The sequence below is a fragment of the Seriola aureovittata genome, chromosome 12 (assembly GCF_021018895.1).
Source record: "Seriola aureovittata isolate HTS-2021-v1 ecotype China chromosome 12, ASM2101889v1, whole genome shotgun sequence".
In the NCBI taxonomy this organism is placed as follows: domain Eukaryota; kingdom Metazoa; phylum Chordata; class Actinopteri; order Carangiformes; family Carangidae; genus Seriola; species Seriola aureovittata.
In genome coordinates, this window is record NC_079375.1 from 27,317,962 (window position 1) to 27,330,881 (window position 12,920).

Consider the following 12,920-nt stretch of genomic DNA (forward strand, 5'->3'; position numbering starts at 1 on the left):
ACTGTTGTGTTAAACTCCTCCTCTTTATTAGACAGTGAACTGTTAACATTTGCTGTTTATTAATCAGTGTGAAACCCTCACTTCTTATTCATCGTTTACCAACACTTAATACAGACACACTGATGCTACAGAGCCTCCATTCAAACCACAGGAACTTCTTCACTATTAAAGGTCAGAAAAGCATCAGGTTTACACACAGATCAACAGTCAGTCAGACTCACTTAATAGATAACATGTTATTATTGTTATTAACATGTGCATGTTAATAATGGTACTCCGTATGAACTTATAGTCATAATCCGGCTCCTGGGCCGTACTAAAACACTACAATAACAATAATAATAATGATCATCATCATCAATAATAATTGGGATTATTATTATTAATATGATGATGATGATGAGGGGAGTCAGAAGTGAATGACTTTATCTATACAAACATTAATTTGACTGTTGTTGACTCTTTAAAAATGAGCTGTCTGTACTTAACAATGACCGTCAGGTTAGACGTGTGTCTCTGCGGGGGTTCGGCAGGGGGCGCTGTCTCCTCCATAAACATGTGAACCTCCGTGAAGAAGCAGAGGACGCTAAAGATGGCGGAGCGGTGTGATTACAGAACAGAAACACTGAACTTGAGTTGTGTTTAAAGGCCGTTGTTGTTGTTTTTCTGCCGGTCAGTGTCGGTGTGTTCCCGGGTTGAGGATGGCCCATCGCTACCTGAGGCTGTCCGCGGGCTGCAGGAACATGTTCCGGCTGCTGCTACCCTCCAACGCTCCGGCCAGGCTGGTAGGTGGAAAACATGCTAACATGCTAACTGTGCTAACCGGGACAGCGGCCAAAACAAGCCCAAACAGTGACCCCGTTGAGGGGCTGACACACCAACACAGACCGGCAGGATGAACGGCAGGACCGGTGTATCTAACAGACACGAGTTACCTGTGTCACGGCAGGTAGACTCACCTGTGTGACGGTTCTGGGCTGTTGTCATTGACTCACGGAAAAAACAGTCACCTCTGTAAACACTGCAGCGGGTCAGAAGTACTCAGTCAGTTACTCCAGTAAAAGTACCAATACCACACACTAGAAGTAACGTGTCACAGTCAGGGCTGTGGCGGCTGAATAAAGGCGGTAAACATCACCTTATCTCAGGTACACAGTCCCAGATAGACTGGCCCTGAAAGCTTGACTCAAACACCCGTATAGTTTGGATTTAGGTACAGTTTGTCTGCCTCCTGGACTGGTCCTGGGTCAGATTCTTGGAGTCAATAATGAGTGTTGACTGTCTGATTATTAACAGTGCATTAACATTAGTGTCTCTGCTGCAGCTGGACTCACTTATTTTCTTCATAATGTGATTTAAATAACACACCAACATCCAGGTGCAGTTTGTGTTGCTGTTATCTGATGTCGGTCATGTTTGATGTGTGTTCAGGTGATGTGTTCCACCATGGCCGGGCAGGTAGGGAGTGGGCGGAGTCTGCTGAGTGAGCTGCTGGGAGCGTACAGGAGGCTGAGCTCCAGACCACCTAAAGGTACAAAACTGTGTGTGTGTTCATTTATATGTATCTTTGTGAGGACGTTAAAGTGGGGACATTATCTCCATTTCTCACATTAAGGCAGTCCTTCAGTCCTGGTTTTGGGGTTAGTCTCAGGTTTAGGTTCGGTTTAGGGAGGTGTGGGGTCAACATTTTGTTTCAGCGTCCTCACAAGTCCAGAGGTACAAACATCTGTTTTTCTTTCTTTAGGTTTTGAGAAATATTTTCCAGACTCCCAGAAGCCTGCAAAAAATTCTGAGGCTGAAGCTGCAACTAAAGGTAGAAACCTGCTGACACCTGCTGTCACCTACTGACACCTGCTGTCACCTACTGACACCTGCTGTCACCTACTGACACCTACTGACACCTGCTGTCACCTACTGACACCTGCTGTCACCTACTGACACCTGCTGTCACCCGCCGTCACCTACTGACACCTGCTGTCACCTACTGACACCTGCTGTCACCTACTGACACCTGCTGTCACCTACTGACACCTACTGACACCTACTGACACCTGCTGTCACCTACTGACACCTGCTGTCACCTACTGACACCTACTGACACCTGCTGACACCTGCTGACACCTGCTGACACCTGCTGACACCTGCTGACACCTACTGACACCTGCTGACACCTGCTGACACCTGCTGACACCTGCTGACACCTGCTGACACCTGCTGACACCTGCTGACACCTACTGACACCTGCTGACACCTACTGACACCTACTGACACCTACTGACACCTGCTGTCACCCGCTGTCACCTACTGACACCTACTGACACCTACTGACACCTACTGACACCTACTGACACCTACTGACACCTACTGACACCTGCTGACACCCGCTGACACCCGCTGTCACCCGCTGTCACCTGCTGTCACCCGCTGTCACCTACTGTCACCCGCTGTCACCTACTGACACCTGCTGACACCTGCTGACACCCGCTGTCACCTACTGTCACCCGCTGTCACCTACTGACACCTGCTGTCACCTACTGACACCTGCTGACACCTGCTGTCACCCGCTGTCACCTACTGTCACCCGCTGTCACCTACTGACACCTGCTGACACCTGCTGACACCCGCTGACACCCGCTGTCACCCGCTGTCACCTGCTGTCACCCGCTGTCACCTACTGACACCCGCTGTCACCTGCTGACACCTGCTGACACCTGCTGACACCACCAAATTTGGTGAATCCAGTTTGTGTTCTAGTATTTTACAGACAGTATATATATTAAATACACTTAAGTGAAGTATTGGTTCTGAGTTGTGTTGATGTGTGACCCTGGTACAGTTTCTATAACCTTTGATGTTCTTGACGTCTTTTGACATCACTGTTATACTGTTTGTTTGCTTCTCAGACAACAAACCTGCCAATGCTCAGAGAGCCTCGGGGAAGTCAGGAGGAGGAGGAGGAGGAGGAGGAGGAGGAGGAGGAGGAGGGGGGAAAAGAGGAGGTCGTAAAGAGGAGTCACACTGGTACAGCCGTCTGCAGAAGGTCCGTGTGTGAGGAGTCTGGCTGTCGTTCTTCTCGTCTCTGTTACCTGTGCTCACCTGGGCAGACAGGTGTGTGTTCTCTGAGGTGTAGGTCTGAGCTCGGGTTCTGTTGGTTTCAGGGGGACGTTCCCTGGGACGATAAAGAGTTTCGGATGTACTTCCTGAGCGGAGCGGCGTTCTGGACCACTGTCACTTACTACTTCTTCTTCAGGGATGGAGGACGAGAGGTCACCTGGAAAGACTTTGTCAACAACTACCTGTCCAAAGGAGTGGTGAGGAGTGATGATGCCATCACTGTAACATGTCAAACCCCGCCCCCCTGTGTCCATCTTAACTGTGGAGAACCAATCAGAAAAATTGATTTTCACTGTTCCTCAGGTCGACCGGTTAGAAGTCGTCAACAAGCGTTACGTCAAAGTGGTTTTCTCTCCTGGGAAGACGCCGGTGGATGGGGTGAGTGAGAAGCTCCACCTCTCATCTAGATGTATTGATGTCTGGTCTCGTGGGTTAGAGGCGTGGTCAGGTGAGAGCTTCGGTTCCTGTTTGGGACAGACTTGATGTTATTGTGTGAATGACATTGTGCAGAATCAGCAGGTAGAGTCAGAAGGTTGTTGATGTGAAGCTGAAGTTTGTCAGAAGGCTGAGTGTCGCACCACTGGTCCAACAAGTAATACAGATGTGTCTTCAACATGTCTCTTTCCCTCTCGACATCAGACGACACGCGTCTCTCCATCGTTTCAAATTCGCCCACAGCAGCCTAACCCTGTCAGAGAGGAGAATCACACGACACAGAAAATGTCACGTTTACCACAGTACACACAAAGATAATCAGATATCATGACACTGTGCGCCTGTATATTCCTCTCTGACCCACAATGCCACAGTCACACAGTACAGTAAAGTCTGGTCATGTGACTCTGACTCTTCAAAATAAAAAAAAACCTTCCATGAAGGGCATCTAATTTACAACCAAAATGATTTTAACTGGTCTATTTTTAAACAAACCTTTTTACTTAATTTTACTCTTAAATGATCATAAATTTATATGAAGCATATGAAACATGAAAATCAAAGAATGAAACCTGTCTCTCACCATATGTCCTCACAACACAGTTCAACATGTCAGCCCACAGTGTTTCCATAGAAACAGTTTATGTATATTGTGGTTAGCTCCATAGGACTCAGGCCCAGGTCCAGGCCTGGATCCAGGTCCAGGCCCAGGTCCAGGTCTGGAGACTGCTCTGGGAGCTTTGGCAGGATTCAGAGTTTGAGACGTTCACCTCGTGGACACACTAGCTGACAGACTTCAGTTCAGTCTGGTTCTTAATGGTGACCTGCAGCAGCTGGAGGACCAACATGGAGCTGACTCCTCCTCTTTGTCTCCTTCAGCAGTACATCTGGTTCAACATTGGCAGCGTGGACACATTTGAGAGGAACCTGGAGACGGCTCAGTACGAGCTCGGCATCGAGGGGGAGAACAGACTGCCGGTGGTTTACTCCACCGAGAGCGATGGGTGAGCGCTGAGGCTTTCACATTCACTTCTGGTTCAGCTCTGGTTGGTTCCTACATGTGACTCTAAAGTCTGCCCTTCCTGTCCAGCACTTTCCTACTCAGCATGCTCCCCACGGTGCTCATCATCGGCTTCCTGCTGTTCATGCTGCGGCGGGGGCCGGCAGGGGCGGGGCGTCCCGGCCGGGGGATGGGCGGACTGTTCAGCGTCAGCGAGACAACGGCGAAAATTCTGAAAGACGAGATCGATGTGAAGTTCAAAGACGTGGCGGGCTGCGAGGAGGCCAAGCTGGAGATCATGGAGTTCGTCAACTTTCTGAAGAACCCCAAACAGTACCAGGACCTTGGCGCCAAGATCCCTAAGGTGAGGGGGGGTGACTGTTTTTTCACCGTTTGTTGACTGTTTAACTGTTTGTTGTTATTTCACTGTTTGTTGACTGTTTGTAGGGAGCCATCTTGACGGGTCCTCCAGGAACAGGAAAAACTCTTCTAGCCAAGGCGACGGCCGGCGAGGCCAACGTACCGTTCATCACCGTCAACGGCTCTGAGTTCCTGGAGATGTTTGTGGGCGTCGGCCCGGCCAGAGTGAGTGTTTACAGCCTTCTTCATCTTCCTCTGAAGCAGGTGGTCAACATAAATATAAATATATATAATATAAACAGTCAGATGAAAATAAGTAAATATTTCTATATACTTGTATATTATATAATTACTACATTATATACTGTAATATGATATAATATATAAATATATTATTATCTTAAACTCACAGTCACAATACGAAGAGGGAGGAGAGATTAGATTATGAAATTTTATAAACCGAAAGTGACCATGGCGACAGAGATGAGACTTTGTCTGTCCATCACAGCAGCAGTGATTGACCTTTGACCTCCACAGCTGGAGTTGACTCCTCCACTGAGGGGGATTATGATGATGATGATGACTCCTCTGTGGACTAACTAGGCCTCAGGGAACCTGTCCACCTGTCTCAGTGTCTCAAGCCTCAGACTTTGCTGATGTCACTTCCTGTGCAGGTGAGAGATCTGTTCGTCATGGCAAGGAAGAACGCTCCCTGCATCCTCTTTATCGACGAGATCGACGCCGTGGGACGGAAACGAGGGCGAGGAAACTTTGGGGGACAGAGCGAGCAGGAGAACACGCTGAACCAGCTGCTGGTGGAGATGGACGGTGGGTGATGGGAATCATGGGAAATGCATGTTTTTACAGACATAGTTAAAGTGATTCTGAGTTTCCTGTAGCATCATGGGAGTTTTCTCTGACAGGAAATGCGCTCAGAGAAAACTTACAAATGGCTCCTTGAAGACTCCGTCATGATGTCATTATTAAAAATTAAAGTCTCCTCTAAAATAACTTTATTGATACTCAGTCAAAGAGTGAAGTGACAGGAAAGCCGGAGGTCTCACTCCTCTCTGTTTTTAGGCTTCAACACGGCGACCAATGTCGTGGTTCTGGCAGGAACCAACAGACCGGACATCCTGGATCCGGCTCTGATGAGACCAGGACGCTTCGACCGACAGATTTACATTGGTGAGAGACTAACGAACGGTTAAATTTCTTTTTTGATCAGGTTAGACAGAGCAGGGTGTTAAAATAACTATAGTTCTTGGTGTGGTTCTGGTTCTGGTTCTGGTCAGCTGTCTGTGTTCTGCCCCAGGTCCTCCTGATATTAAAGGTCGAGCCTCCATCTTTAAAGTTCACCTGCGTCCTCTGAAGCTCGAGGTCAACGTGGACAAGGACGCCCTGGCGAAGAAGATGGCCGCCCTCACACCTGGATTCTCAGGTAAACCTGGTCTCATGTTCTCTCCTTGTCGCTACCCGATTTGCTGAACGGCCCGGTTGCGCATGCGCGATATTATTAAAACCTATGATCAGAAAAGGACCAGCTAATAATGTACATAAATAAATAGAAAAATAAATCAACAGAGAAATAAATAACAAATAAGAGTATCCTGTCATAATGTTACTTACCTTTGACAATGAAGTTTTGACGATCACGCTTTAAGTCAGTTCGCTCCCTTGAAGTGACACTCGGTTTGAATACATCGTTACAAAGGAAGTATTTCAAATGCATGTAATATGTGAAGTTCTTCATTTTCGTGTGTGAAGTTGTTGTGTTTTTGTTGTAGAAATCCGCTGTGTAAACTTGTGTGTGTTTTAAAAGACGCTATTGGGTAGTAACCATGGTAACCAACATATCCAAGTGGAGTTACCGTTGTATAATGAAGTTTGTCCAAGTGGAGTTACCATACAGGATGGCGGCCGGTTCGCGCATGCGCAAACGGGCCGTTCAGCAAATCGGGTAGGTCCGCAGATCGGGGAGCGAAACTCCTCATTAATCAGGTAAAACCTGCTGGTTCATTCTTGTTCTCCGTCTTCAGGCGCAGACATCGCTAACGTCTGTAACGAGGCGGCTTTGATTGCCGCTCGCCACCTGTCAGATGCCATCAACCAGAAACACTTCGAACAGGCCATCGAGAGGGTCATCGGAGGTGAGCCCAGACCCAGACCGAAACCAGACTGAGACCAGGTCTGGACTGAGACCAAGACCAAGACCAGACCCAGACCCAGACCAGACTGAGACCAGATCAGGACCAGACTGAGACCAAGACCGAGACCAAGACCAAGACCAAGACCAGACCGAGACCAGACTGAGACCAGGACCGAGACCAAGACCAGACCGAGACCAGACTGAGACCAGGACCGAGACCAAGACCAGGACCAGACTGAGACCAGACTGAGACCAGGTCTGGACTGAGACCAAGACCAAGACCAGACCCAGACCCAGACCAGACTGAGACCAGATCAGGACCAGACTGAGACCAAGACCGAGACCAAGACCAAGACCAAGACCAGACCGAGACCAGACTGAGACCAGGACCGAGACCAAGACCAGACCGAGACCAGACTGAGACCAGGACCGAGACCAAGACCAGGACCAGACTGAGACCAGACTGAGACCAGGACCGAGACCAAGACCAGGACCAGACTGAGACCAGACCAAGACCAAGACCAAGACCAGACCGAGACCAGACTGAGACCAGGACCGAGACCAAGACCAGGACCAGACTGAGACCAGACTGAGACCAGGACCGAGACCAGACCCAGACCCAGACCAGCAGCCTGAGTCTTTGATCATGTGTGCACCTGTCAGTCTGAGCTTGTAACATCTGTGTCAGACTCTTGAAGTTGTGATTCACCTGGCTGTGGTCTCAGACCTGGTTGCTGCTGATGTGGTCGAGGTTCAGGACTTTAATCTGGTTCTTGCTGGTCCTGTTTGAGGTCTGGAGAAGAAGACTCAGGTCCTGCAGCCGGAGGAGAAGAAGACGGTGGCGTATCATGAGGCCGGTCACGCCGTTGCTGGATGGTTTCTGGAGCACGCTGACCCTCTACTAAAGGTCAGCCTTACTGTTAAATGGATCAACTGTTCAAATGAAATTTAATGTTCTCCAGAACTGACCAGGACCAGGACCAGGACTAGGACCAGGTCCTCACTAATCATGACTCAGTTTAAAATAACATTTCATATCCAAAAGGTCAAAAGTCAACTTCACTCTGACATCATAATGTTCTGTTCAGTATTCAACACTTTGACCATGTTTCCTGTGACCTGATTGGTTGATGGAGGGCCTGGTTTAGAATCAGGTCTGAGAAGAACTTATTATTGATTATTTGAACAGTTTTAATGGATCAATAATTGAATCAGATCATCGTTATGAGGTTGTAACATTTACTGCAGCTTCATTCATCCTTCAATGACATTATGTGTTACATATTGTGTTGCTATGATTACCTGTCCAGGTGTCCATCATCCCCCGAGGGAAGGGGCTGGGCTACGCTCAGTACCTGCCCAAAGAGCAGTACCTGTACACCAAGGAGCAGCTGCTGGATCGCATGTGCATGACTCTGGGGGGGCGGGTCTCCGAAGAGATCTTCTTCGGACGCATCACCACCGGAGCTCAGGACGATCTCCGCAAGGTCACCCAGAGCGCGTACGCACAGGTCAGAGGTCACAGGTCTGGGGCAAGAGGGGTCACAGGTCAGAGGTCACATGGGTCAGAGGTCACAAGTTAGAAATCTCAGGGGTCAGAGGTCACCCAGAGTGCCTACGTACAGGTAAGAGGACAGAGGGGTCACTGGTCAGAGTTCAGAAGTCTTAGCAGTTAATTATTATTGAGGGTTCTATGAAGGTCAGGGTTAGGGTCAGCTGATGACCTGCTGTGAGGTTAGGAACTTCAACATGAAGTTCAAGTTCCCTGTTCAGGTTCCTGTCGGTCTGATCTCCTGGTCTATGTGTTCTGCTGCAGATCGTTCAGTTTGGGATGAATGCAAAGGTGGGTCAGGTTTCCTTCGACCTCCCCCGGCAGGGCGAAATGGTTCTGGAGAAACCATACAGTGAAGCTACGGCTCGGCTCATCGACACCGAGGTCAGAACCCTCATCAGCGAGGCGTACCAGAGAACCCAAGAGCTGCTGAACAACAAGAAGGCAGAGGTGGAGAAGGTACCTACGACCTACCTTTAAGAACCTCACAGGTCACAACACAGTCTTTGTTCTAGACCTCTCAGGTGGAGACGAGGTGATGGTGAAACTCCAGATAAATTAAGTACTAAAAGGAACTTTTTGTACTTCTTTAAAACAAAGTTCTAGATCATTCATGGCACAAATAGACACGTTCTGCTTTTTGTGTTGTAAAACCTACACCTGTAACAACTAATATTTTTCTCATCAACTAGAACCTCAACGTAGAACCCTGACATAAATTCTTGAACATTCCTGTGCTGAGAACTCCACGACTCTTTGGATGTTAAAACTTTTTGCTCCAAGACAAGGTTCTAGGTCCTTCACAGAACACATACAGTTTTAGAGTGTTCTCAATCTGGTGTTGTACATAAAGTACCACCAGTTCTTACTGATAAAACTTTCTCATTGAGTTCTAGAACATTTCTGTCCTGAGAACTGGTGTCTCGATGTAAAGCTCTAAAACCTAAGACCTAAAACAGACCTAGAATATCCTGCTGACCTGCTGTTCTACCACCTGTTGTACCAACAAATCTTTTCCTCATAAATTTTAACCTGCTCTGACATACAGAACCCTATCTTTGAGTTCTAGAACATTTGTGTGACAGGATCTTTACAAGTTCTAAAGCCTTCACTAGAACCCTGCTCAGATCCAGAAACCTCTTGTAAGCAGCAAGACCAGTGACAACATACACATTTCTATAATGTTCTCTATTGTTCTACAATGTTCTATTAGAAGAACTAATCTTTTCCTCATATACTAGAACCAGCTCTCACATATAGAACTCTGTCCTAGAGTTTTTGAACATTTCTTTGTCTCTACAAGAGTTCTAGTGTAGAGCTCTAAAACCTTCCCTCCAGATCAGAGTTTTAGATCATTCACACAAACAGCACAATCCGGAGTTCTGACCCTGACCATAATGTTCCTGTGGTGTTCTCCAGGTGGCGCTGCGGCTGCTGGAGAAGGAGGTTCTGGATAAGAGCGACATGGTGGAGCTGCTGGGAAAACGTCCATTTGCAGAGAAGTCGACATACGAAGAGTTTGTGGAGGGAACCGGAGGCGAGGATGAAGACACGACGCTGCCGGAGGGTCTAAAGGACTGGAACCAGGAGAGGAAGGATAAGGAGGAGACCCAGGACGAACAGGTGGCCCGACAGATCTCTGGAGGAATGCCCTTTTAGAACCCTCTGATGGAGGTCTGGGTTCTACCAAAAACATTGACCCATCTATTTCATGGGTATAAAATGTCTGGATCACAATCATTGATGAGGATGAGATCCTTGCCTCCTCACACACTTCCACAATAACCATCAAGATCTCTTTTCGTAGAACCTTTAGCTATGGAATTCTATACTAAACCTTCATACTATAGTTCCTTAATATTTTGTTGGAGATCTGGGTTCTACCACCAACCTAAGCTATGACCCAACCCCTCACATGTCTAGAACCTTGTTAATGTGGAGTTTTACAGTCACTTCGCATCCATCTGTGAGCTCCTGAAGCCTCTCGTTGACTTCAGAATATTAAACAAGAAGAACTTGGTGAGAACCTGGTCTTTGTACTGCACCAAAGACCAAACCCTCACCTTATAGCACTCTAGAATGTCCTGTTGACGTCTGGGCTGCACCACCAAAATATGACTGGACACTGGATTCAAGAACTCTGCACACACTCCTAGAACCGTCTCTCTAGAGTTCACTCACCTTGTACCGACACACCCTTCACCTCATTGTTCTAGAACCTTCACCTTATTGAACCACCGCTCTTCTCTGTGTTGAGCCACCAGGTTATAGAACATATCGGATTCATGCATTTATGTCTAAACTGTCGTTGAGTTCTGAAATATTTCTTTACAGAGAACTGTTCTCTAGAGGCCTCATTCTTTACTCTGTAGGACTCTGACACAGAACTTGTTTACAGTAACCTATAGAGCCCCATCTCCATCTCCCAGAACTTCCCCACTGACTTGTGCTGGGAGCTCTGTGTAGAACACTGACAGCACTAATAGAAGTGTTTTCTACATTTGGATCTTGTTCCAACAAAGAATTCTGTATCACACAAATATTCTAAAGCAGGGTTCTAGATTAATTACAACAAACATGCTTCCAGAATGTTCTACAATCTACATCTTTAACAACAGATTTGTTCCTCATACACTAGAACCAGTGCTGACTTAAAGATTGATATTGAGTGATGTTGAGTAATGTTCTTCAAAGATCTATTCTTTGTATAGAACCATCTCTGCTGGAGAAGCCTTGTTCGGTTGCAAGGGTTGAACAGTCAAATCCACACATACTCTTGATATTAAAACATTTGCTCCAACAGGGGGTTCTAGATCACTCACAGAACGCACACACGTTTGGAGAACGTTCTCAATCTGTTTGTTCTAAAATTCTAGAACAATTTTGCACTAAGAACTTTCAAAGTGTCTTGATGTAGAACCCTTAGATAAGTCAAAACATGTACATGCTTTTGATATTCTCCAATCTGTGACAACAGATCTGTTCTTGTAAAGCGGAACCAACACTAGAACCGATCTCAAAGTAACTGATAACTATTTGATATAATTGGTTGGTTCTAGGTCATTCACACCACACAAAAACTGCCACAAAAAGGGCTCTGGAACATTTCTCTGCAAAGTACTGTTCTCTGCATAGAACTCTAGAACCTTCCTCTGCATTTGAAGCCTCTCTTGATCACAGGGTTCTACATTAAACATACTCAAGAAACGTTCAGTTCAGCTCTGACCCGTAGAACCATGCAACAGTATTTCTGTAAATGTAGAACTCTTGTTTCAGGTTCTCAATCCGGACTCTACAGCGCTTGGTTCCTTGTCTCTGGCCGAACTGTGGTACTTTGTGCTCCAGTGCCAGCCTGTGACAAACAGAACATAGAACAAGAACCCTAAAGGTAGAGGGTGTCGTGAGTACAGTTCTTCATACAACCCTGAGGTCTCAGTAGAACAACCTAATGAAGATCACTGCAGTTGAGGTTCTGCTGCTTAAAAAAAAGATTATTAACTTATTTAAAGATGACTCTGTATCAGCTATAGAGAACGCTCTCTCCATCGTCATCATCACGCTCTGAAGAGCTGCAGTCTGTGCTGATCAGATATGAATTAGTTATTGATCAGTTATTGTTAGCATGCTGCATACTGTGTACAGCTGATGCTAATATGATGTGAAATTATAGTGAGGTGTAAATGTGTGTTTGATGTTTCAGACATTTTAATAAAGACAGAAAAACTGTCAGCAAGTTTCATGATCAATAATCGATCAATCATTAAAGGATTAAAACAGTTTCCTCTCAGTGAAAGTTTATTAAACAGTGGATGTCTAATAATAATAATAATAATAATAAAAAGATTTCAGTTGGATCAGTTGACACAAACTGAAGATTTTTATTTAACCTTTGACCTGGTTCATTCATATGGACTTTATATTTCATCAAATCAAATATACATAAAGATATAATACAAGATATAGTAATATTGATTAAATGGACAAATAAAAACATAATGAATACATTATTAAACTTAAAATGAAATGAACAAGTAGGTGATGAAATATACTAATAAAACAAATAGATATGAAGTGAAAAATATCAACAATATCCCTAAAATAAGTGAAAAGACAGTAATAAAAAAATAAATAGACCTCAAGTGAAATAAATTAAAAGATATGTATTTATATGTAAATAAATGAAAACATGGAGAGTTTGAATAGGGTTTTAAAAATAACGTATGTTTATTTATATATGTAATATATGTGTATATTTATTTAATTTCTTGTTAATGTATTTCATCACTTCTTTATTTATTTAACGTCAATTC

The 12,920-nt window shown here is 45.7% G+C and overlaps 1 protein-coding gene across 2 annotated transcripts; it reads left to right on the top strand.

The window, feature by feature from the left end:
- Positions 1-556: 556 nt before the first annotated feature.
- On the top strand, positions 557-12,387 carry afg3l2 (AFG3-like AAA ATPase 2). Of its 2 annotated transcripts, none has more exons than XM_056391481.1 (17): positions 557-785; positions 1,432-1,531; positions 1,745-1,813; positions 2,904-3,040; positions 3,159-3,311; positions 3,418-3,492; positions 4,432-4,553; positions 4,640-4,913; positions 4,997-5,134; positions 5,584-5,737; positions 5,990-6,097; positions 6,225-6,350; positions 6,949-7,059; positions 7,850-7,965; positions 8,369-8,569; positions 8,875-9,069; positions 10,030-12,387. In XM_056391481.1, the coding sequence occupies exons 1-17, from the start codon at positions 702-704 to the stop codon at positions 10,267-10,269; spliced, it is 2,403 nt and encodes an 800-aa protein (XP_056247456.1). In that variant the 5' UTR covers positions 557-701; the 3' UTR covers positions 10,270-12,387. The 2 variants fall into 2 exon arrangements, with proteins under 2 accessions (XP_056247456.1, XP_056247455.1); XM_056391480.1 differs by having other exon boundaries at positions 558-785; positions 4,429-4,553.
- Positions 12,388-12,920: the final 533 nt, after the last annotated feature.